Source organism: Pholis gunnellus (assembly GCF_910591455.1).
Source record: "Pholis gunnellus genome assembly, chromosome: 15".
In the NCBI taxonomy this organism is placed as follows: Eukaryota; Metazoa; Chordata; class Actinopteri; order Perciformes; family Pholidae; genus Pholis; species Pholis gunnellus.
This window is the reverse complement of record NC_136542.1, coordinates 8,996,718-9,018,632: the sequence shown is the minus strand read 5'-3', so window position 1 is coordinate 9,018,632 and position 21,915 is coordinate 8,996,718. Positions and strand designations below refer to the sequence as shown.

At 40.2% G+C, this 21,915-nt stretch overlaps 4 protein-coding genes across 5 annotated transcripts; 1 reads left to right on the top strand and 3 right to left on the bottom strand.

Moving 5' to 3' along the window:
- Nucleotides 1-1,229: 1,229 nt before the first annotated feature.
- klhdc2 (kelch domain containing 2) lies at nt 1,230-4,840 on the bottom strand. Of its 2 annotated transcripts, none has more exons than XM_079174150.1 (14): nt 4,724-4,840; nt 3,763-4,073; nt 3,586-3,665; nt 3,360-3,477; nt 3,120-3,232; nt 2,839-2,923; nt 2,618-2,701; nt 2,425-2,505; nt 2,245-2,303; nt 1,960-2,069; nt 1,801-1,873; nt 1,593-1,680; nt 1,461-1,513; nt 1,230-1,370 (listed from the first exon to the last, which is right to left on the bottom strand). In XM_079174150.1, exons 1-14 carry the CDS (start codon nt 4,794-4,796, stop codon nt 1,247-1,249), a joined length of 1,452 nt encoding a protein of 483 aa, XP_079030276.1. In that variant the 5' UTR covers nt 4,797-4,840; the 3' UTR covers nt 1,230-1,246. The 2 variants fall into 2 exon arrangements, with proteins under 2 accessions (XP_079030276.1, XP_079030277.1); XM_079174151.1 differs by having other exon boundaries at nt 4,335-4,782.
- Nucleotides 4,841-5,420: 580 nt separating this feature from the next.
- Nucleotides 5,421-10,873, bottom strand: pole2 (polymerase (DNA directed), epsilon 2). Its single transcript, XM_079174149.1, has 19 exons — nt 10,784-10,873; nt 10,112-10,212; nt 9,926-10,001; nt 9,772-9,849; nt 9,530-9,623; nt 9,340-9,414; nt 9,176-9,259; nt 9,030-9,086; nt 8,875-8,923; nt 8,714-8,786; nt 8,156-8,328; nt 7,971-8,060; nt 7,801-7,855; nt 7,279-7,338; nt 7,109-7,186; nt 6,818-6,926; nt 5,874-6,050; nt 5,670-5,737; nt 5,421-5,566 (listed from the first exon to the last, which is right to left on the bottom strand). The coding sequence occupies exons 1-19, from the start codon at nt 10,852-10,854 to the stop codon at nt 5,548-5,550; spliced, it is 1,587 nt and encodes a 528-aa protein (XP_079030275.1). The 5' UTR covers nt 10,855-10,873; the 3' UTR covers nt 5,421-5,547.
- Nucleotides 10,874-11,056: 183 nt separating this feature from the next.
- On the top strand, nt 11,057-16,524 carry LOC306706827 (kelch domain-containing protein 1). Its single transcript, XM_079174056.1, has 14 exons — nt 11,057-11,135; nt 11,429-11,541; nt 12,674-12,744; nt 12,980-13,097; nt 13,536-13,648; nt 13,983-14,070; nt 14,304-14,387; nt 14,551-14,631; nt 14,758-14,816; nt 14,957-15,066; nt 15,150-15,222; nt 15,334-15,418; nt 15,708-15,760; nt 16,152-16,524. Exons 2-14 carry the CDS (start codon nt 11,434-11,436, stop codon nt 16,291-16,293), a joined length of 1,185 nt encoding a protein of 394 aa, XP_079030182.1. The 5' UTR covers nt 11,057-11,135; nt 11,429-11,433; the 3' UTR covers nt 16,294-16,524.
- A 79-nt stretch (nt 16,525-16,603) lies between these two features.
- Nucleotides 16,604-19,047, bottom strand: LOC306706828 (uncharacterized protein). The gene is made up of 3 exons (XM_079174057.1): nt 18,311-19,047; nt 18,084-18,151; nt 16,604-17,643 (listed from the first exon to the last, which is right to left on the bottom strand). Exons 1-3 carry the CDS (start codon nt 18,785-18,787, stop codon nt 17,541-17,543), a joined length of 648 nt encoding a protein of 215 aa, XP_079030183.1. The 5' UTR covers nt 18,788-19,047; the 3' UTR covers nt 16,604-17,540.
- Between the last annotated feature and the right edge of the window lie 2,868 nt (nt 19,048-21,915).

The following is a 21,915-nucleotide window of genomic DNA, read 5'->3' as shown; positions in this document are numbered from 1 at the left end:
GTCTGAATATCAATCATTTTAGCTTAGATATTGATTGTATTTGTTGACCAACAATTAGTTTGAAATGAAAACATGTAAATCAACAAAGCTGAACAGAAAAGAACACAGCTAATGGTATGTGTTTATTCTTTGAGTACGAATGGAAATTATGCATTGTATTCTACAATAAAAAACACCAAAGGGACCATTGTGCAAACCAGGCAAATACAAACAAAGCCCTACTGACATTAGGCATTTCAGTGCAAAGTGGCTCCACATCCAATACACTCAACGTATTTAAGTTATTGATTAAACAAAATTGTATTGCTACCGGAACCACTCATGACGATTTTAAAAGGCTTTAAAAGCCTCTTTCAGAATAAAGAACTCACACATTTCCTCACAAATATATAAATACATTTTTTTATATAAATAAACATTAACATTTCTGTGGCTTCAGAGGAGATAGTCTTGAGTAACAAAGCACTAGTTTTAGGTCTGTGAGAACTTGTACTATTCAAGATTTAGTGAACATCTGCATCAAAGATCATGCCAAACGTAAGTTATATCAATCATTGAAGCAACAGGCTCCCTAAAAAAAAACAAATCGGCACTGTTAAAGCAAACCTGTTTCAGCCTTGCACCACTGTGTTTAGTGTTAAGACAGACGCATATTTGAAGTTGTATACATTTTTGAGGAAAACCAATTAAAAACCACAATTCCAACAAGTGACTGGCATGTTTGTTTTAAAGGACTAGAACTGTTTCCCTGACTCTTGGTCATACCTACAGGATGTGCTTTAATATACATATATATCATTTCTGCCGAGAGATCCCCCCTAACTGCTACACACTGTAGCTTTAAACAACAGAACTCCCCAGAATGTTAAACACAGAAGCACTGTCATAGCTTCCCTGAACTTGCAGTTATCAAATCAAGTTGTTGTATCCAGTACAGAAGTAGCAATCTTAGAACACCAGAAATAAAAACTACAATATTATATGTAAGCTTTTCAGATGGAGAAATGAAAGAAGTCCTGCTTAAAATCAGAACATAAACTAACTCAAAAGTAGTGCAGGACCTCTGCTCTCTTTCAGGTCCCGGCTCCACAGCTGTTCACTATTGCTCAGAGAATTATTTGATGTGTCCACACACATTAAACTAATGCTTCAATAGGACTACCAGCTTTGAGAGCAAAACTCTTATCATCCATCCATCCATATTCTCCTGTAATCCTCTGGACAAGGTTGACGGCTTCCTCTAAGCCTAGGAGCCCAGTGTGTTGACGCGCGCCATCCTCTGTTTGAGGCTGTGCAGGAGGTGTTTCGGCAAGCAGTCCCAGTAACTAGACAAACGCTCCCTGTGCTGCAGGACGGCCTCCATACAGAAGCTGGCGAGCGGGGAAAAGGAAAATATGAGAACAAAATAAGAAAGAAAGGAGACCATCTCAGCTTCAGGTGTAAAATAAATTCACACTCACCGAACTAGTGATTTGGGCTGAACGTTGAAAACCAGTAACTCGTTGCTGTGAGCCTGTCGAGTAAAAAAAAAAAAAAGGTTTAGTTCAATTCAGTTTAACATTTAATGTATGTTATATGAAGATATGACTTACAGCTCTGTGATGAGACAACAGGTTGTTGGCACATCCTCCAAACACAAACACCTCTCCATCAGGACCAGAGCATGCTGTGTGCCACAGTCTGAAAAACACACAGCACAATGTCAAGAATTGTCCAAATACAATATGTTCGCTCAACACACCCACAACTTAATGTGAGCACTAGTGTTTGTTTGCTTGTAGATTAAGATGCGAGGATTACCTGGGGCTCTCTGTGTGACTGTGTTTAAAAAGCTTCCATTCATTTTTGCTCACATAGTACAGCCAAGCGTCACCTGAAAAACCGATAACTGTTAAGACAAGCGATCATTCTGAGGTGGCGAGGAATTATTTGTTACTCCAGAACAAGCGTCAGGCTCACTCAGTGTCTCTCTGTCTGTGGTGAATCCTCCAAATAAGAAGATGTGGTCTGGTGACACAGGAGTGAAGGAGTGCCAAGACCGGCCCACAGGACCCTGCTGGGGAACGCTCCTACAACAGGGTCAGAGAAGACGCATTAGAGAGAATGCTCGGAAGTGACCACGTTCCAATGGAAACGGTGGAAGAAAGAGGCCTAAATTTGACCTGATATTAAGCGATTTATAACTATTGTCTTTGCAGATTATTCTGTGGTTGGACCTACATGAAAGAAAAGACCACCACTTACATTTCATGCCACTCCCATGTGTCCAGGTCAATGTAGTACAGGTCATTTAGTCTGTAGTTCTGTGGAAGAGATGGCAGTTGGAATTAATCATTTCACAGTTAACAGGTAGGTAATATCAACCATATGAAAATAAATCACAACACGGTTTAAGACATCTTGAATTTCTTTTAATTTCCTTACCTTGTATCGTCCCCCAAACACATAGCCTCTGTTACCAACTGTGGCGCAAGCATGAGCTGCTCTGGGTGATGGGGCGTTTCCCTACACCAGCGAGAGAATAGATAATGTCAAATATCTTTTTCACTTTTGCAAGTGAGTGTGTGTGCGATTAAGTTGTGCGAGGTGAAAGTGGTCGTGTCGTGCATGTGTTTACCCTGGTGTTGGGCTGGCTCCATGTAGATGTCTCCAGGTCCAGTACGTGGATGTGGTTGTTCCAACCTCGTCCTGGGCTGTCCCACTGCAGCAGCAAACAAAAATACGTCATCAAATGTCTTTACAGGAAATAAGACACTCCAGCTTTTTTTTGTCTAACTTGCGATGAAATACTTTCAGTCAGTGTTTGTCATGTGAAGTTTTTGTTGTTTGTTTACAGACCACAAGTGAAGACGATTCATCATATTCAAAAGTCCCTTGATGAAGTCCTTGTGCAGCATAGCCGTAGCCCCCAAAGAATATTAGTCTGTGGAAACAATATCAGACAAAACTCCCTTTAAATACCTCTCCCGCGATTAACAGTCGGGGACATCTGTTGTGCATTTATTATTTCGTATTAAACAGACATGTTCTGAACATACAGGTTCTGGTTCTGAAGTGTGCATGATGTTTAACAATGTTAACATCAAAATCCAGAAGAAAAAAGGGTCGTCATCCCTCACCTATTTTTCTGAACCCAGCACCCAAGCTTGTCCTTGCAGGATGGAGGAAGTCCTTTAAGATCCCTCATTTCCTCCCAAACAAGGCTGGGAGCTCTAAGGGGCAGGCGATAGATCTGCAAAGCACAGCACAAAATACAGGCGTTCTGAAATATAATCGCAAACAGTAAACCTGCTTCAAGGTCCTATGAATAAATATGAGCCAAGTGAGGGTGTTAAGACATTTGCTGAATGTAACTGTACCCTGTTAGTGTTTCCCCTGGCGTGATGACCTCCAAATAAGTAGAGAACTCCATCAACACACACCCCACAGCTGCCTGACATGGATGTGTGCAGGTTGCCTCCAGCTACATGCTTCGTCCTGTGAACATTCGGGTGTTTTTATTTGTCTACTTTGCATGCAAAATCACATAAATCCAGTGCTGAGGACAATGGCATCAAGGTGCAACTTAAACACAACAGGTATTACCATACTCCAGACTCCATGTTGTAAATCCAGATCTCATTTCTCGGCAGGTACAAGTCAAAGAATCCGTGGTTTTGAGCATTCTTGTAAGAGGGAGAATGTATTTTAAGTAAATGTGCAGAAAAATTCACAAATATACTGAAAGTCGATTTTAGGACATGTATCTAATAAACGTCTTACCTTGTATCCACCCCACACATACATGATGTTTCTGTCAATCACTGCTATGTGACCACTGCGCTCAGCTGGGGTATCTAACTCAAACGATTCAGATGCTTCGGTGTCAAGCAAGGGCTGCTCCTCCTCCACCTCTTCTTCCTCCTCCTCCTCCTCTTCCTCCTCCTCCTCCTCATCCATATCGTCATTTACCATCCAAGCAAACAGTCTCTCATCTTCATCCCTGTCTGAGTCATTGCCATCCTCCCCGGCTGGCAGGTCTCCGATATCTTCCTCCATGTCCGCCACTCTCTCTGCCATGTCTCTACTGTCTCCTGTCAGGGCAAGAAGCGAGAAAGACAATCACTTAGGTTGAAGCCGATAGGGTTAATTGATTTAACCTAACAGTTAGCGAACTAATCTTTACAAAAAACGAAGAAAAACAAACAGAAAACGACCCACATTCTTCAAAACACCAACGTTAAATATGAGGAAATAATACGAGTATCATCACAGTGACTTGTCAGCTGTTAGTTTATGAGAGTGAACACTTAACTGTGTAAGTTATAGAGTTTCTACAAACATTATATCCTCACCTTTAACTTTGTAGTCCACCTTTAGTCACTTGGTTAGCGACAGCTATCGTTAGCTAGCACAATTACTGTTGACCTACTTTGCTAGCTTAACTATTTAGGTTACTAAATCAATGTTTGTTGTTAGCTTAGCTTTTGTCTTAGACTTAGTCTAACTGAAATGTTTGATTAAAGTGCGCTAAACTACTTAGCAGCTCAATAAAGCGCGCACATTATCAGCTGTTCGTCGGTTGACGCCGTTAGCTTCACAACGTTGGTAAACTACAATATACAAAGAACTCCAACGATTCGGTGTAAGAAATGCTCTAAAATGATATTCGTCACGCTGGTGTGGAGGCTAAACCTACATGAAGTTACAGCTGTGAGTAGAGTTGAATCGCACCCGTTGTTACCTTGTGTTTTCAAATGTTTGTTTTTCCTGCAGATTTCAAAAAACGATATTCTACGCCATTTGTCTGAGGTCATCACAAGCGTTCAGGGGGCACGACCGGAAGTTGTCGACCTCCTCAATCCGCCATCTTGATAAGGTCGGAGTACAACGTAAAAGTAGACCTCATCAATACAACAGTAAGAGAAGGGGGGATATAGCCGTTTTTATTTTATACCAAATGGTTTTTAACGCCTCCCAGGTTGTCGGAGCGCGTATAAAACAAGTTTACAGTCATAGACTCCCCAAAAATTAACTACAAACGACATTGACAACGGATTTTCAAAGTAAAAGTATTTCTTTTGTTAAACACCTTTGATAAACAGCCGTGTGTATGTATATATATATATATATATATATATATATATATGTATATATATATATATATATATATATATATATATATATATATATATATATATATATATATATATGTATATATATATATAGTCTATTGCTTGCAAATATGGAAACAAATATATATATATATTTTAACAAGTGCAATTTCATTCAAAACCTAAAACTCTAGGCTGCCTTTGAAGAGATGCAAAGTAGACTATACATTTTTAGAGATTGATCAAAGTAGGGCTGATCATTGTGCATGCACAAATATGTCAGAAGGTTCTGTATAATGAATAAAACCTTTATTATCCATGACAGGCATACATACAGATCTATGATACAGATATACATACAAAATAAAAAAACACAGCAATTTAATTATCAATCCATTTTAAGCATACAGTATCATACATAAACCATGTTCAACATCTTAATCCATGATTTTCTTCAGAGTCCTTGAAGTTTGCTGCAAACACAAAAACATAACTGATTAGTATGATAGTTGAAACTACAGGTATCTGTACTAAATGACGTGGGGAGAAAAGTGAAACCTCAAGAACACATCCCACCTGTCCTCAACAGTTCTGCTGGATGGGTAGTACACCTTAAATGTGAAGCCACTTTTTGGGAATGAGCCCTGTAGAAATAAATTATTGACAAATACAACATGAGTGCATATTGAGACAAGACAATGATATACATTTAAATAATTGCTTATCGTTTTCTGTCAAAGAAACATTTTTAGAGCCCTCACATAGGCTTCTGTTTCTTACCGGGTTGACACAGAGGCAGTCTGTGTTTTTAATGCTGAATGGGTCGTATTTGTCTGCAAAGACGATGACATCAGGGACAGGGTAGACACGCAGGGAGTAGTCGTACGCCCAGAATACAGGACTGACATACAGAGGCAGTGGAGTCAAGTGACCCTGGGATAAGATGGTCTTAACAAACTGGGAAGAAGAAGAGGAGGGTTAGGACCAAGGCCGAGTAGTTTACAAACATCTTTTTAGCAAAAAAGTCATTTTCTAAGGAGTAGGGATGGGACGATATAGGATTGTATTGCGGATTGCAATAAAAATCACTCACAATAAAATGATCGTGGTGAACTTCTATTATCCGGATTATCGTAAATATCGTCACAAGTGACTTGAAAAAGCGGCCTAGCTCGCTACCATGTTAGAGGAGTGAAGAATAGAGCCTGATTCTAAAGTATTTATGCAGCATTGTCAGTTCCATTCAAAGGCTAGCGAGAGCTTTTTTTTTTTTTTTGCAACCAGTGAGCAGAAGAGACCATATTTGGACTGCAGAGGAGTGACGTTGAGTAGGGGGAGGGGGGCCTCTTTGGATACAGACACTACAACACACTTGTAGTGGGTCATAAATGATGATTGAGAGGGATTACTGTCCATACATTGTTTTTTAGGAAAGTATTGCACAGTATAAAATACAGGAATTATAATGTAAGGAAGAACATTCATTCTTTTTAATTTTAAATTTTTTTGGACCTAATGACCTATAATTGCCTTATTTAAGATTGTTTGTTTGTTTTTCTAATAAAAAACAATGTTGCCGTCAAAAAGACGTGTGCTGCATGCAATGAAAATATTTGTTTCTTAACTAAATGTAAGGTTAAGTGATTACTGTATATTTTACTCCACTAATAATACTGTACGTCTGAGAGGAATTTCCCTCAGTACGAAGAGAAGCTCAAACTCACATGGTTTGGAATGTCAAGATTGTTATTGGGCAACCGGACGCAGTTCCTGCACATCTTGTTGACCAGGTCTTCCCTGATAATGACAATCTCTTGGCTGCAGTACTGGATCCTGACAGAAAAAAACAAATCAGGACACTTTTAGGTTCTAAGAACAGAAATACTGCCAAAATGTCCTTATTCCAGTGACACATTTGTCAAAGGCTTACAAACCAACCTTGTGTACACCACAACCCTGATCACTCTACAAAAGAAATACTTTGATACTTTTTTTAAATGCCTCTTCTGTTTTACCTGCATGGGTTAGTAGTGAACACGGAAAATGGCACCCTCTGTCTGAACTCCTCTGTGATGTGATCAGCCAAAGGAGGCCTAAGGAAAACATGTTAATCCAAATTTGTCCAAAATCTAATAAACAAAGCTCACACAATGACGTTAAAGAGCAGTTGTCTCTGAATGTTTACCGTGGCAGTATGGTGCCTGGACCAGGGTCTTCAGGGCCAGGAACAAACACAAAGCGACAACTGCAGGATAAGGGTGAACACATTCAAGTCAAACACATGGACATTGAAAAGTTAAAGGTGCCCTGTGGCGTTTTCTCATTAACAAACAAAACTTATGTTTGATAGAGCTAAAGTGTTTGTGAGCAACACTGAATGTAAACATGTTCAATGTATTTGCTTCCTCATGAATCACTTGCAAAACTGATTTCAAGTATTCTAAATCCAGAATCTTTGACAATTGTTGAATTCTTTGCCTTTGTTGGAGCATTAGAACATTTCTTGGTACGTTACTGCCACCCGCAGATCAGTGGAATAGTGTGAACCCATTGACAGGAGTGTATTGTGTATATGTGCACTAGATAAACGCAACAGGAACTTACAGATCTTACTCACAGCCCCACAGCGCTACCAGAGAGAAAGAAATCTGCAGAGAACCCTTAAGAATAGACCAGAGAAGACTACAGTAACTCCATCACATCCTACCTGCTGTGAATGCTGGGGTATGCACATATAGCATCAGCAAGAACCTTCAATGAGTCTGAAAGGAGAACAAATAATTAGATTCTGAAATGCGGTCATTTTATCCCGTTATTACACGCACAGATCTCAGAATCTACAGTAGGTTATGAGTGATGAGGACCCCAAAGTGTCACCTTTGAGTGATTTGATCTGTGTTTTTCCATACGGGGCAGAAGAGAAGTTTCCACAAAAAATGAAACAGGTAGGAGGCATCGAAGCATAGCCTGTAAGAAAGAACAAAGCAACGGTTAAAGGGATTGGTGTCTCACATATTGCGTTCAGTTCAGACTTTACAGGTCCAGATTATGCACTACCAGACCTGAGAACATCATGTTGAGCTTTTCCATCACTTCAACACTGTCCAGCCAAACATCAGATGCAATTACAAACATGGCATCTTCATTCTCCTCCTCGAGCTGCTTCAGCTTGGCTGAAGCCTTCACCGAGGTGGTGGATGGTCCACCGAAGAAGTTCAGATCGCCGTAGTATGCCCTGGCAATGAAGCAAAGAGCGTCAGTGACTCACGGTTCTTTCACATGAAGCTGTGTCCTTTAGAAACTAAACTAAACAATATCTACAAGAGTTAAGTATTCCGTAAAGGTGACTTAATGCTGAAATACATGAATATAGCATAATGTAATTGGATACATGTTTGGTATCTGCCTTCATGTTACTTCAGCGACATTTTCTTTGCATATCAACAACAAGGTAAAACAACTTCAAAGATATTCAAATACAGTTTTGCTGTAATTTCAACCATGAAAAGCTAAAGACTTTCTCCAATATCTTATGTCAGATTGCACATATCGCTACACTGACAGCCCACTACTTTAGCTTGCAATGAAAACTCAACTCTTTTCTTCCAGATTCCACTGACCTTGTGCCTGATGACGACTCCGTTGGTGGAAACCCGAAGCCGTTAACGTGGAAAACAGAGTCCTCGTACCAACCTGCAGGACAAAACCGTCACTGTAATATCTGTATGTGGTAATACTTTATTGTTGTGATCTTATGATGTAGTATTCGTATTTATCTTACCCTCTGCCAGTACAAAGCAGGATTCCGTGTACAGGCCATTATGAAACTGGTGAGAACCTAGTTAAGGAATACATCCACTTTGAAAGCAACAACATCTTGTATGATATAAAGTCGTTTTTGTTGACCAGCCTTAACACAAACATATGAAAGGATATTGCTTTGGACATCTCGAGCTGTACTGTTCCACTTGGGTCCTCCAGGTAAAATTTACCCTGAAACAAAAATTAACAAATGTTTCAGAAACTAGATAATACATTGAGTGAAAAAAACGGGAAACCTTCCGAGATCTTCACTAAATCACCTCTTTCAGTTGTGTGATCATCCCTAGTACAATCACTTCTCCCAGTTTAGCTGTGCTACCAAGCAGTGCTTCAATCGTCTTGAGCTAAAAAACAAAATCTGTTAGTCTCATGCTGAACAGTAAGATGCGTTTTGTTTTAAATTGTGTGTTTTAAATTTTGTTACCTGAAATTTGTTTTGACCCTCTTCAACAGCAGCTCCTATTGCAGGTGGGGTGAATAGCTGGTGCCGATGGATACGCTACAAAACACACGTCAGAATAAATACGACAAGCTACACGTACTGTAAACAGCAGCGAGGGGAGCGGGTCAGCGCCACGGCTTGGAAATTCAATAATGACCAGAAAGTCACTGACCTGTTGTAAGATGGTGTAGCGCTCCCTGAAGAGTTCAGCTTTGTCTTTGGCCAAACCACACAGACTGGGTGCCGAATGGCTCGTCATGCTAATGCTGATTGAAAAATCCCAAAATGAAAACTTTATCTGCCGTACATGCAAGTGTATTCCCTGGGTCTAACACCAACAACAACAAAAACAATTCTAATTGACATAATTTGGGGTTGTTTTTGACACAAACAACAAACAGTCCCTTTACTTACGGTACAAATTTCTTCCGCTCCATGCTGTAAATGTATCGGGGCACATCAAAGGCTCCAATAATGTTAAAAACATTATCTCTGGAAGAGAGTTAGACAACTTTTAGCATAAAATAATTCAACCTCGCAAAATTGAGCGTCTAATTGTTGCACTTACATGGTTTCATCACAAGACTGAGTGCAATCCTGAACTGCACTCTCCACCACAGACAGCTCTATCATAGTAGAGGACACTGTTGGAAAACACACATTGTGGTCACAACCGGCAAGCATGCTTCAGGAAAACACAGAAACACATGAAGTGCTGCATACAGCAGATTGTGCGCTATAGTGCTCTACTCACATGGCTGCTTTTCCACTGCATCCAAGACCTTTTCAATAACATCATCCAGTTCAGCGGCATTGACAGACTCCAGGACCTCCACAAGGTATCTGCTGGCCTCACTGGAGGACAAAACAAGAAAACATGCACATGTTGTTATTATTTCTTCCTTTTGATGCATGTGTGTGCTTACTTAAAAAAACACTGGAAACATTTTCCACTTAATCTTAGTTTTTCCACTTTAGAAACTAACTTCATTGTTTGTTTTGTATTACATACATACATATATATATATTTTTTTGAAGTGCCACCTTAAGTGTAAGCATTGAAAGGAGTTGAGGTTTCAGTGTATGTAGGGAGTGGAAGTTATAGTTGAAGTTATAGTCCTGAATTTGGTTGAAGTGGAATTACTGCAGGTATTTATTGACATTTCATGTATACCGTTAAGCGAATAAAGGTACCACAGGAAACCTCCTGGCTTTAGTGGAGGACAAAACAATTAAGAAAACATTCAAATCTACACAAAACCACAGCCTGCTTTTTGTAACAAAACGTAATATTGTTTATTTCTTGCCGCTATGAAGACTCGCTGCCTTGGAGGTGTGTTAGCTGTCTTGCTTCATAAAGGACAGTAACGTTACACCATTCACAAAACGCATTACATCAACGGTCAGCTATTATTAAAATACATACGGTCGTAGTATAAGTCCCCGCATCTTGAAGCCAGTGGACACTTTCGTCTTTATTTTGCCAGCCACATCCATGGTTGTTTCTATCCGACTCAAGATTTGGCGCTAAACGTCCACTTCCGCATGTATTTGCTCACTTCCGCTGAAGAATCACGTGCTACTCTCTCTACTCTCTAGTTTGAACCCAGGAACCCCGACAGAAAGCTTTTATTTTGACAAGCAAAAAAAAGGACCGGAAGCTAAAAATGATCCTGTTACTGTTTTGACGCAGCTTATGGGAGCGAGACATTTTTTTTTTTTCCGTTGCTGTTTTTCACATGATGAGGAAAAAAACGTCACGATAACTAAACGCGAACGTGAGTATTTTTAGAAGTGTTTTTGTGGAAAAATATGGCAATTTCTGTAACGTGGACACCGTTTGTTTACCTACCATTCTGTAAGGTTAGCCCTCCATAATCGCTTCCAATGCTGTACACATACCATAACATGTACTATGTTAAACCGAGGACACGAGGAGCCTGGTTTGTGTCTGCCTCAGCTCGCACTTATGTGTTACTTCTCTTACTATTACAACTGCATAACCTGATGACATTTTTAGACCGATTTTATTTTTTTAAAGACTCAAAAGCACGGTTCTTTCTATTAATAGCAGTCATGGACTCCGCGTTTGAGAGGCACTGCTCGGAGCTGGTGGCCCGGGAGAGGAGCGGACACACGGCTGTGGTCGAGGAAGACCTGCTTTATGTGTGGGGGGGTTACTTGGTGAGCCAAACTAAGTAACACAAAAAAGAAAAATGTGCCAAATCAGCTGTTTTACGTGTGTCAGCTTGTACTGTGTCATACACAATGTCATGTTGCTCAAGCAGTGTAGGGCTACTGGCTATACTCTATAATCTATAGACGCTATACTAGCATTTTACTAATGTTCACCTTAGGTTCAGGTTCATTGCACTACATATCAAGGCGGTAAAGAGGAAGCTTTTATTACAGGAGTCGAGCTTTGCAATTCATATACTCCCACCTTAACCCACTCACTGTTTACTTCTGTGTTAACAGGGCAGTGGCAGAGCTCCATAAGCACACCAAACACACTAAACTAAACAAACAACAAAAATAAAGAGAGGGAACTAGTCCGTTCCAAGGGCAAAACTCATATCTGTTTGTAAACTATTGGCTGACTAGACAGACAAGAAACTCAAAACATCAATACGCAAACAACAAAAATAGTCCCATGAGGAGAGCTAATGGACCACTGGTGCTATTATAATTATAATAAATATTAAAACACATACCGACCTTCAACCCAGCAGGGAAGCGTGTCTGAAATACATGAAAACAATAAAAGTCACATATATTCAAACTTGACAGCATAAAACACCACACACAGAAATCAGAAAGGCCTCCTATGTTTTACTTTTTAGAGCAAAACATAGCACACGATCAGCTGGTGACATATAAAGCTACAGCTAATTCTGTTTACATGTTGGTGCACAATTAATAATACATTAATAACAATCCAGTAATGGAATATATATATATATATAATAATAATACAACACTGTGAAATGACTGAGACTGTATGCATAACACTTACTTTTACTTTTGATACTTTAAGCACATTCTGCGGACAATACTCAAGTATACGTTTGCTTTTACTCAAACATTTTAAACGTATTGTATTTTTTACAGTGTGGTACTACTACTTTTACTCAAGTAAAGGATCTGACCACTTCCTCCACCACCGTTTATGCAGCACCCACACTACGAAAAATACATACTGAGCAAACCAGCATGCTAATATGGTTTAGAGCACATTTTCAGAATATAACTTACATTGACAGACTCAAGATATATTGCCATGATAATATATATATATATGTTGTATCCTCTACAGTCAATTGCTGATGAGGAAGTTTTCCTTCCCAACAATGAAATCTGGGCGTACGACTTAGAACAAGGTGCATGGTAAGAATACAAAATAAATTCCAAATGTGGCTGTTTGATGTCAAAATTCCCCCCCACAATAATATTCATTTCTCTTCCTCTTTGTGGGGAGTTTCATAGTTTTTTGACACTGCACAGGCACGTCACAATTATCTTAAGTTTGAAATGATCTGCTGTCTAGCGTTGTTGTAAAATCGTGTCAGAACATAAGTGAATTTAAGTAGTTTATCAACGTTATTTTGTACTTCTTTTGAAGGGAAATGTTTCACATGTCGGGGGAAGTCCCTCCCTCTATGTCGGGGACGTGCGGCTGCTCTCTGAATGGACACTTGTACATATTTGGAGGTTGTAATGACAATGGACAGACCAACCAGGTGAGGCGGATGACTGATACTCCACACAATTCATGACACCTTAATTATGGATTACTTCACATATACTACACATTTTATTGAATGTGTTATTGTGTGGTTAAATAACCATGAACACCAAAGTAGGGCTGGCAATAATTCAATATGACGATTTATTTACTTTCGTGATGAAATCAGATATTAAGATATTGTAATACACAATTATCTATTCATTGAATTACCAGAAAACATGCTTTATCGTGATATATATATCGTCATGAAGATATGAAATTACTTGTATTGTGATAGAAGATTTTGGCCATATTGCCCAGCCCTACAGCAAGTTATGTCTAAAATGTCCTGTAGGGTGTGAGTACACTGACACAACGAATCACCCAAATGTCACATCTTAGACTGAGCAAAGTTGACAAGAAGAAGTGATCACTGTTTGCCTTCAAACAGATTTATTGTGTCAACCTGACAGATGGTAAATACATGTGGAGGAAGATCGTGCATGAGAGCGGCTCTGCTCCTTCACCTCGAGACAAACTGTCTTGCTGGGTTTACAATGAAAGGTAAGCACCATGAAAATGTGAATTTTCACTGTCTGAAGTTGTACCTGTGACTTTATGAACTACTGCTTCATTATTACTGGTCACACATTTGCAGCTATGAATTTGGTTTCCGTATCCTTTCTCCTTGTATTTCTAGTTGAATACTGATTGTTTTCATGCCTTGCACGTCAAAACGTTGCATTAATAAAAACATATAGGAGCTGGAAAATGTCAGTGTGCAGAGAGCCTCTCCTTTCCCTCTGTTGCTGTTTTTTGATCACCCCGTTACCAGCTGAACCCATAGTCTGCTCTTGCATGATAGTAATTGTGATCATCTTTGATTAATGTTCTCCAGGATCATCTACTTTGGAGGATATGGTCGCAAACTGCTGACTAATATTGATAGCAGGAACAGAAGCTTCATTGTTGATGAAGCATCATGGGTAATAATTGTATTGACTCTACAAATTTCACACATTTGCTATCCCAACAGTACAGTGTGTGCAGTGAATGTATTTTTAACAGGAAATCAGTGACACAGGTTATTTGGAGTTTTCGTTCGTTACTTTTTCCGTTAATTGTGTTCTAAAGTGTGTCAGACCAGAAAGTGATACATTTCAGCAACTTGTGACCTCATATAGATACAAATAATTTCATGTTAAACATGTGTGTTCAGATGGAAGATGTCCTCTGGGGATGGAACAACGAGGTTCACGTATTTGACACCATGAAAGACAGTTGGAGTGAACCACAGACCCATGTGAGTCAGTGAATCACAGGTGTGATTTGTGCTTTTATACACTCAACGCAATGATTAGATTACGAGTAGTGATGTGAGGTTCAAGCGATAAGGGAAGTTTAGCAGTATTGAGAACAATTTCTGAATTCTCACATGATGTTACAGAGACAGTTTTTGTGTGCAGGGCCGTGCTCCAGCACCAAGGGCCGCCCACGCCAGTGCAGCAATCAGCTGTAGAGGATACGTTTGTGGAGGCAGAGTCATGGTGGGAGCTCTACATGCTTTTCAGTTCTTCTCATATATTCATATCAACAAGATAGTCATCGGTAGCAGCAAGCAGAGAAACAGAAATCAAAGTCTGCATTAGTAACTTCATCTCTTTTAAACGCAGGAAACCAGGACGAGTGACATTCACTGCCTAGATTTTAAAACATGGACGTGGTCAGAAATGTACGTATGTGTTGTGATCAATGACAAACTACAAGTGCCCAGAGGACGTCTATCTCAACCTTGTCATTGATATTTTAAGGCATGGCTCATCTGTTGGTAGGTTTGTCTTTGACAGCGTTTGTGCAAAACCTGTTTTCCAGAATCCCAGTGTCCACCTCTCCAGTGGGTAGATCGTGGCACACGTTCACCGCTGTATCAGACGGCGGATTGTTCCTGTTCGGAGGTCTCAGTGTAGACTGCAAACCAATGAGTAAGAAAATGTACCCCTTTCTTCACTTTTATTCCCCTTGTTCCTTTGGTCAATTTATGCTCTTGTCTTTTTTTGTCAATCAGGTGATGGGTGGTTGCTTGATGTTGAAACAAAGAAATGGAGAGAAGTTCAGCATCCTTTTAAAAATAAGCCAAGGTATTTATGAATGTTTACAAGATGTGCAACCACAAATTACGAGTTTTTCATTTATTATTCTGTGCTAGATTTAATAACGAGTGTGGCTGTAAATTGTTTCCCCTGTCCAAGGTTGTGGCACACAGCGAGTCCAGGCAAAGACTCTGATGTCATTGTGTTTGGTGGAAGCTGTGACTCTATCCTCCTTGTTGACACCGTAAGTATCACAGAGACGTTTTAGACGCTGAAAAAGAGATGTGAAATTCTAATTTTACAAAGCTGAAATCATCACGTGACAAACTAAATCTCTAAAAGCATAGCAAATTCACATTACCACAGTTGCAACTCTGAAACTATGTGGGGAGACATGTAAAGTAACTCTCAACAGCTCTATAGTGAAGATGTGTCCAGGTGCTGTTTAGTGTCCCTGTACTGAATAACACTTCAGAGAAAACCTGCATGAGATTCAAAATAGACCCTTACAAATCTTGCACATTTCTTTTCAGGGTCACTGCAATGATGCACTTGTTTTCCAGACGCAGCCATATCCTCTTTTCAGGTAAGAAAGGTCTTTATTTAGAAAACATCAAAGAGATCATTTTATAAACCACAGAAAGACGATTCTAATAATTTCATAGCAGAAATAGACATTCTGACTCGTCAAACAGTTGGAATTGATAACATCAATTAATGATGGATTACATTTAGGTGTTAGCTCCATAATGTGCATGCTGGCTTACTGGTTAGAGCCATCATTTATGATATTAGATTCCCTTGTTCTGGTAATTAATATATCTGTTTTTGTAAATCATGTTTTCAATAAAATGTATTCTATCAAGACAAACCTCTTTAGATGTATCATTTCATTTACACGGGTTATATTTACTTTGCTTACATAATCTTTTTCCCAAAATAGAAATGAGAAAATGACAGACTTTTTCTTCTGACAGGATTTGCGAGGATTATATTGCAATGAATTTGAGGAACGATGAGACGCTCAGACATCAGCTTCCTCTCCTTCCTCCCAAACTACTGACGGCAGTACAGAAGAGGATGTCTTTCTACAGGCCCACAAAGAAGCAACGATATTAGTTCAAAGAATGTTATCATTGCCAAAAACAATGCAATATCATACAATTTCTTATTTAAGTACTGTACTTCCAATCACACAGTGGGACAGTGTTTTTATTTTTTAAATATATTGTGCAAACATATTTATGGTGTTATATTTTATGATTTTAGAGATGCAGATTTTATTTTGTACAGTCTACTTGCTGAATACTCTTACAACCTGTGATGACTGTGATCATTAAATGGCACATTGAAGTGTTTTTGCCTGATGTGGATTATTAGACTAGAGAGGTATATAAAGTATCAGTAAACTAAGGCAACACACACGATCAAAAATACAATAATCCTTTTTTATTTGCAATATAAAACAAAATTACAAAACTCCTCTTTTATATATCTAATTGGGATTTACCTTTCGTTACACTGACAAAATTCAGATTGTTGACACATACAGTAATCACATCAATGGTCAAGTGTGTGTTCATGCACACAACTTCTGTGTTCCACCACTAAGTGGCAGCAGGCCTTCAAGTTTCACTGTGGCTGAAACGCAGCTGGGTCAAACTGACTGAGAGTCTCTGTTGTCACACATTCCTTCTTCATAAGGGTGGAAAAGTGCAGGAACTGCGGCCAGGAAGGAAACCTTAAATAAACAGTACCAACTCATACCTTTGCAGGGTGTCCACTTCTGAAAAACTATACCCTATACATTGCGCTGTCTGCACAAAACTGCTGGTGGAAAATGTTGTTTTTTTTGCATATAGCCACAAGAATGTGCGTTTACTGCTATTTCAGTTTTAGAAACCAGGGAGATATCCATGCTCTCTCCTTAACTTATTAACAGACAAGCTAAAGTAAGTAATAGGTAACAAATAAGTAGGTGTGTTCTCTGTGGGAGGCCTGCAGTGGGGGGTGATAGTGACACCACTGCAGATAACAAACCGAGGAGGCTTCTGTCAGACCTGGTCTGTGAAGAGAACCTCCTGGCACCTGTTCAAGTTGGTGTTTTAACTCTGCAATTACACTGCTTCATGTTGTTAAATAAGACTTGGGTAAATGCAGAGGCATTGAGTGCAGAAACAAAACATAACGTTAAATTGGAAATCCTGCTTAAATACAATGAATGTAGCCTTCCTTAGTAGCAGGAAATTGTCAAAAGAAACCCTGCTTCCCTTTCTATTTTCTTTTTATTTCTTCTGCAAACAGTTGTATGCCATGAGGGCAGCTGGAAAGGACAACAGCTTTCCTGCATCTCTCTCAGCTGGGGGTCAACTAAACTCTTTCTCAATAGTGTCCATCAGCTCTTCCTCTGATCCATCGTACAGGATGACTGGCATGGTGAGAGAGGAGCTATGGCAGCTGCCAAAAGTCCTGGGGAGAGTTGAGAGACATGATGTCATGAACATGGTAATAAAAACAGGAATTGTAAGTGATACTTGATATTTTCACACCAGATGTATAGATCAACCCACAAGAACATCAGACAATCAACTGATGAATTTCCAATGTATAGGATTCACTAAAAGGCCATCAAGGGCCAGTATGAAATATATTCAGTAAAGTTGTGCTTGAGGCATGTTATGGAAATATGTTGTTTTTTGAGCGACCGGTTTTCACACAAACCTCAAAGAAAGCAGGAACAGACTTGTTTGTTTCTGTCCTGCTTGCAGATGTCTGACTAATCTGATCTGCCCTGAGAATAGTGGGTTGGTATTTCGATCCCTTTAAGGTGAATTTGATCTGACCCTGCTCGGTTTTTACTACTCCACTGAGCTCGGAAATCCATTATTTATTACAGCTGTCTTACTTACGATTGTTTTTCGGATGTGGGAACAGCTTCCAACAAAGCCTCTCTTGTTAAACAGCCCTGAGAGGAGGACTGACACAAACCAGAGAGGACAGAAAGGGTAACATGGGTTTACTCATTGTTATTCAAATATCATCACGCTGTTAATGATCTATATTAAACTGTTATGATCAGATACATCCTTTGCTATCCAACAATCATGATAAAATAGTAGAATTTAAAACTCCTTACACTGCACTGACTGGGGCAAGCAGGTGTGAAAGCATCCCCGCTCCTCTTGTTTACATCTCTTGATCCACCGTGTGAGCCACGTGGCTCCTCGGCTCGGGACCGAGGAGCTGAGCTGAGATCTTCGTCATCCTCCTGGCTGAGATGACACAGTCCGTATGTTTTGGATCTGATAACCGTCTTCTTCGGATGATTTGTCTTCACGGTAGCTCTCTCTCGCTCCTTGCAATCTGTGAGAAAGGTGTCCATCTCTCCATCAATTTCATCGTCCTCCCTGGAAAAGTCAGAGTCGTGTCCCTCGCTGTGGCAGTCCGGTTGCGCACTGTTGCGCGCGTTGCGCAAAATCGCATGGATTTTGAGAGGCTTGAATGGACGGCTGTCCTGTTTGGGGTAAGTGACACCGGCAGTTGTTTTGGTCACGTTCACCTCGCTGACACACGCAGGTGCAACTTTCTTCCCTCGGCTTGTACCGCTGCCCATGGCCGTCCGTCTGGCTGCTTTCAAAATCTAAATGCAAAGTCCCATTTCCAAATTCCTCATGCGCACCAGCAGCTTCCAGAGTTGAACATTAACCAACAAAGATCCTGGCAGTGTTTAAGGTCAGTTTTCAATTAGATTTACGGCTGTAAGACAGTTATTTGGCTAAAAATCAGCTCTAAAGGCTAATTTTCTTTAAAATGTCCCGCCACCGATTTGCAGACGCATGTTCTCCATGTTCACAGACCCGCTGCCTGCAAACTTTTCTGGTAACTCCACATCAGGATGAGGAGCAGAGTATCAGTTACATAACACCAGTTGGGCTCGGGACCCCAGGGAGAAAACTCCGCCTTCTTATAGAGGGAAACACACACCCTTTATGTTGCCATTATTTGTACTGGACAAAAGTAACTTCCACTTTTACTTCAGAACCTCTGTTACTGCTTATATTTTCTTATTTATCTAAGAATTTAAACATTTTCAGACAAAAAAAATGCCTGTATTTAAATATTCAGCCATTCAGGATTGAGAAAGATGTTACATAAGGATTTGGACAGTATTACCATGAAAAGGCTAACAGCGGTTAGTTTGATTTATCTGTATCAGACCAGCCTTTGGCCCCTCTGTGTTCAGCTAATAGATTTTATTGAGGCAAGTGAGGTCAGGAGTGAGTGAGTTCCTGTCCGCCTGCCATGTCCAGGAGGCCCCCAGCTCAACAGCCCCTCCGGTGACTGATTAAGACTCGAGCACTGAGCCCCAAGAGAAGAGGGCATTCCTTTCCAACAGCTTGGGCTTCCCAGAGATTCCTCAATACGCTTTTGTTTGATCCACTTGCACATACAAAAGACACAGCAGGAGCATCTCCCTGCCAGAGCTGTCCAACAAGAACCCAGAGTCACCGGAGTAAAGAAGTTGTTTGCTATCTTTCATTAAGTGTGTCTTTCTCTCTCTTTCCTTGCTTGTGTGCACAGTGTACATATGTGTGTGTGTGTGTGTGTGTGCAAGTGTGTGTGTCAGACAGCTGTGCAACCTGTTCTCTCTGGAGGATGACCAAGTCAAAGACACCTGCTTTTAAACAACTAGTATATTCCAAACTGTGAATGTGAGAAGGGGGGGGGGACCCAGCCTGCATGTCCCAGATGTCTCAGCCAGGGAATTCCTGCTTTACTTTTAGATTTTGTTGAGAGAACATGTGTACGATGTCGGGGAAAGATCTACGCTGTTGTTCCTTCACTTAAATGTTACTGAAACAGAATGTTTACGCTGAAAACATGTAGCTCGTTTGGAGACTACTCTCAGTCGCAGTTACTTATTGTTTTCATGAAAGGCCCATTGTGGTATCCTGATTATAACCATTTAAATATGAATATCTTTATAAAACCATTCCTCCACCGCTGTCTAAACAAGAATGTTCATTTTTTTTTACATTTTCTCAGAGATTGCCTTATAGGGGAAAGAGCTTCCGAGCAAAACTGGAACATCCTCCTGATTGGGCAATGATTGTATTAATGTAAACTGCAGTTCTTGCCTCTCCAAAAGTCAAATAAAATCTACTTCAGTCCTAATTTTAGTTTGTACCCAGTACTTCCACCCTTGCATCTCTTGGAGTCTCGTTTCTGTTGTTTTCCAATCCTTTATTTCTGTTATGCTCTGCCTGTACCAGTCTATCGTTAAAAAGATCAGGCGGCCACATCTGGAAGAGAACTCAACAGCTTCCAGACGAGGGGGAGGATCTGCCACGAGAAGGAAGCCACAGCCCAGCTCGCTGCATAACTGTGGCTTCTCTGACTTCTCCAACATTCAAGCATATTCCTCCTCCCATAGACCGCAACTTGAAACTCTTGTTCTGTAAATTGTATGGCTTTTTGTATCAAATCCTCCAAAACTATGTGAATTGAAATGATTCTGGGACTGCAATTAGACAATGTGTGAGCTGTTTTTGCAACGTACACAAATGCCCTTTGCTCTCTTCCAACAGCAACGAAGCATGTGTAAGAAATTTCAATTATTATGACTCAACTGCTCCATTTGAAGGGCAACAAAATAAACTTTAAACATATTGTTGTCTTGTTTTAGTCAAAGACACATTTCTGCCATATGTCTGACGAAACCAAATCTCTGGAGAGCATTTAACAAGCCAGCTGCCTGCTGATAGGCATTCCAGTAAAACTGTCTGGGCCTCTTACCCCGCCAGGTACACAAACATGAACATGACAGGGTCAAGAACAACTAAATACCAACATAAACACTCATCACATCCTGTAGCAGTATTTTTCAGAGGGTCTCCTGTTTACCAGTACATCATGAGGCTCCACTCAGACCAAAACCCTAAGATTTAAAAGACGATCTGTATTCCTCAATAATTCCATCCAAAATGTCCTCTCTCTTTATACTGTACATTTAAAATTTCCCAGAGAGGACACCACAGCTTCTTCCATCCATTGAGACACTACACAGACTGAGACAGAGGGACATTGTAACGCTGACACGGTGACATAAGGTTGTCAGGGCAGCAGTCAATGCAGTTCAACTGTAGTAAAAGAACCGGGGTCAGCCCTGTTTAACTTTGAACTATCCGTCTTAATCGGCTGGATTACTAAATGTAAATGAAGGCTTTCACAGTTGTGTTGACGTTGAAAGTACGTCACAGAGATGAACTTATGACCTCTGTGGGAGGTTTGCGGGAAACATTGCTCCCTGCAAACCTTATACTCCCAGTCAACACAATCATAAAGACACACCCAGTGTCATTCTCGTTGACAGCTTGCTGTAAGAGAGAGACATCAACCTTTGTTGTGATCTCATGATTTAGTTTACGTTGCCCAAGCAGCAAATTGTGAAAAGAGTGTTAAGCTTATAACCAGCAGATGGAGCCAGCATTCAAGAAACACAAACCGCACAGTCTCTCCCCTGTTGATTCCCACCAGTAAAGAGACTGAAGGGTCTGTGAACTGGACAATGGTTAGCTCGCACTGCATCTGCAAAGACAACTTTGCTTTCCAGGTTTAATAAGTTAGGATGTGGGTTTGCAGTTATAATAACGAAAAGGAACCACAACTGTCAAGACATTTTGAGTCAAAATATGCTCTATTGATATTGTTTTGAATAGTAATGCAAGATAAATGTTATAC

What these genes read in the sequence shown, in the direction of transcription:
- klhdc2 (XM_079174150.1), bottom strand. Translation starts at nt 4,796, where the DNA reads ATGACCTCAGACAAATGGCGTAGAATATCGTTTTTTGAAATCTGCAGG. An exon ending in TGCTGGGTTCAGAAAAATAG is followed by an intron (nt 2,924 to 3,119) that starts GTGAGGGATGAC and finishes TTGTTTCCACAG; the next exon opens with ACTAATATTCTTTGGGGGCT. An exon ending in ACATGGGAGTGGCATGAAAT is followed by an intron (nt 2,070 to 2,244) that starts GTAAGTGGTGGT and finishes ACCCTGTTGTAG; the next exon opens with GAGCGTTCCCCAGCAGGGTC.
- pole2 (XM_079174149.1), bottom strand. Translation starts at nt 10,854, where the DNA reads ATGGATGTGGCTGGCAAAATAAAGACGAAAGTGTCCACTGGCTTCAAG. An exon ending in GCTCAACATGATGTTCTCAG is followed by an intron (nt 8,061 to 8,155) that starts GTCTGGTAGTGC and finishes TCTTTCTTACAG; the next exon opens with GCTATGCTTCGATGCCTCCT. An exon ending in ACAGATCAAATCACTCAAAG is followed by an intron (nt 7,856 to 7,970) that starts GTGACACTTTGG and finishes TTCTCCTTTCAG; the next exon opens with ACTCATTGAAGGTTCTTGCT.
- LOC306706827 (XM_079174056.1), top strand. Translation starts at nt 11,434, where the DNA reads ATGGACTCCGCGTTTGAGAGGCACTGCTCGGAGCTGGTGGCCCGGGAG. An exon ending in ACAATGGACAGACCAACCAG is followed by an intron (nt 13,098 to 13,535) that starts GTGAGGCGGATG and finishes GCCTTCAAACAG; the next exon opens with ATTTATTGTGTCAACCTGAC. An exon ending in TTTGTGGAGGCAGAGTCATG is followed by an intron (nt 14,632 to 14,757) that starts GTGGGAGCTCTA and finishes TTTTAAACGCAG; the next exon opens with GAAACCAGGACGAGTGACAT.
- LOC306706828 (XM_079174057.1), bottom strand. Translation starts at nt 18,787, where the DNA reads ATGGGCAGCGGTACAAGCCGAGGGAAGAAAGTTGCACCTGCGTGTGTC. An exon ending in CTTGCCCCAGTCAGTGCAGT is followed by an intron (nt 18,152 to 18,310) that starts GTAAGGAGTTTT and finishes GGTTTGTGTCAG; the next exon opens with TCCTCCTCTCAGGGCTGTTT. An exon ending in CCCACATCCGAAAAACAATC is followed by an intron (nt 17,644 to 18,083) that starts GTAAGTAAGACA and finishes AACTCTCCCCAG; the next exon opens with GACTTTTGGCAGCTGCCATA.